A 1,452-nucleotide genomic window follows, 5' to 3' on the forward strand; every position below is an offset into this window, starting at 1 on the left:
GAAGAACTCTTCATTGAGTCGTATCACATGACTTGATCCTCTTATAACTTTCCAATTTTAATGCCGAACCACCCCTCTTTTTTCCCCCTCCAGTAGTTGAAGCAAAAACTCCGTCATGCTGTATGCAAATACAAGCTTTGGTGCTGAGGCAATTATCTTTGGTGTTATCCCCTTTGCCAGAGCGGTGAGTCCCTCCTCGCGCAGCAACTTCCGGAACACTACCAGTCCCGTAAGCGTTGAGCCCGGATCTTTATTCTGCACACGTGTCTTAATAACATCCATGGGATTTGTTACTGCAATTGCTAAACAAGCACCCACGCCAGATGCACACATGTTTTGGAAGAAGCTCGCCTTACTAAAGTCTTCCAGTCGAAATATGGACTCCTTCGTGAAGGCGGCGCCACCGAAAAGACAAAAGGTGCCGGGCACATTGCGCATTGCAGTCACTAATGTGCCAGCGTACATTCCTCGTACACCTTCACGTCGCACCAACTCCACAACGCCACGCCCCAGCGCCGATTCATTTGTTTGGCTCAACACCTTCAGTCGATCCAGTGGCAATAATAACACTTCACCACCACCAACAATACTTCCTGCAACAGCCTCCATTGCGAGACGACTGTGACGTCCAAAAACATTATCGAAACCCCGGTCATAATGGCATTTAAGATGATCACGCACGATGGGTTGCCCAGCGAGTTTGTACACACGTTGCAACACCTTATAACCCACAGCATATGTGGAACCGGGATATAAATATAATAATTTCTCCCATGCACTGGCATGTGCCTTAGCACGGAAGATAATTTCGTTAACCGTACAAAAACTAGCGCTAATAGGTCTGCAAAGAATAGGGCCGTGGTGACTCATCAGGCGTTTCGCCACCGTGTCAAAAGGATGAAAGAGGCCAATCTCCATCACACCAGCAATACCAGCTGCAGTTGCTCGGAAGCTGGTTTTTCTCGACGCTACCACCGGTGCGTGTTCGGATGACATCACACTCTCCTTTCACGTGCTGAACGATCCCTTCCTTTTCTTTTAAGGAGAAGAAAAAGAGATTTAAAAAGAAAAAAAAGAAGTGTAACAGAAATGAAGCATCATGCGTTTACGAGCTTAACACCACCGAGCGCAGTGGAAGTGAAAAAACGCCCAGCCCACCATATAGAAACAAACAAAACAATATGTATTATTATCACCACAATAACTTGTGTTTATATACTAAAAGCGTATCTTACCCGACAAAAAGAAAAATTTTAACAACGCATTCCTTAATATAACCCCATCGCTTCTCTCAGTCCTCAGGAAGAAGCAAAGGAAGGTTTTCGCCGCACTGCACGAACCATAGCTTTCAGAACTGCGCCCTTCATGAACCTCAACACAAGACATGCGCTCCCCATCTGTGGCCGCGTATGTCACACACTCACACGTATGCGCTTCCACTCTTTAAAAAAA

The 1,452-nt window shown here is 46.1% G+C and overlaps 1 protein-coding gene across 1 annotated transcript; it reads right to left on the bottom strand.

Moving 5' to 3' along the window:
* Positions 1-57: 57 nt before the first annotated feature.
* Positions 58-996, bottom strand: TEOVI_000539600 (mitochondrial carrier protein; the record flags this gene model as incomplete). Its single annotated transcript, XM_067220395.1, has 1 exon — positions 58-996. The coding sequence occupies one exon, from the start codon at positions 994-996 to the stop codon at positions 58-60; it is 939 nt and encodes a 312-aa protein (XP_067076496.1).
* Between the last annotated feature and the right edge of the window lie 456 nt (positions 997-1,452).

The sequence above is a fragment of the Trypanosoma equiperdum genome (genome assembly GCF_001457755.1).
Source record: "Trypanosoma equiperdum strain OVI genome assembly, contig: ctg_1146, whole genome shotgun sequence".
Lineage (NCBI taxonomy): Eukaryota > Euglenozoa > Kinetoplastea > Trypanosomatida > Trypanosomatidae > Trypanosoma > Trypanosoma equiperdum.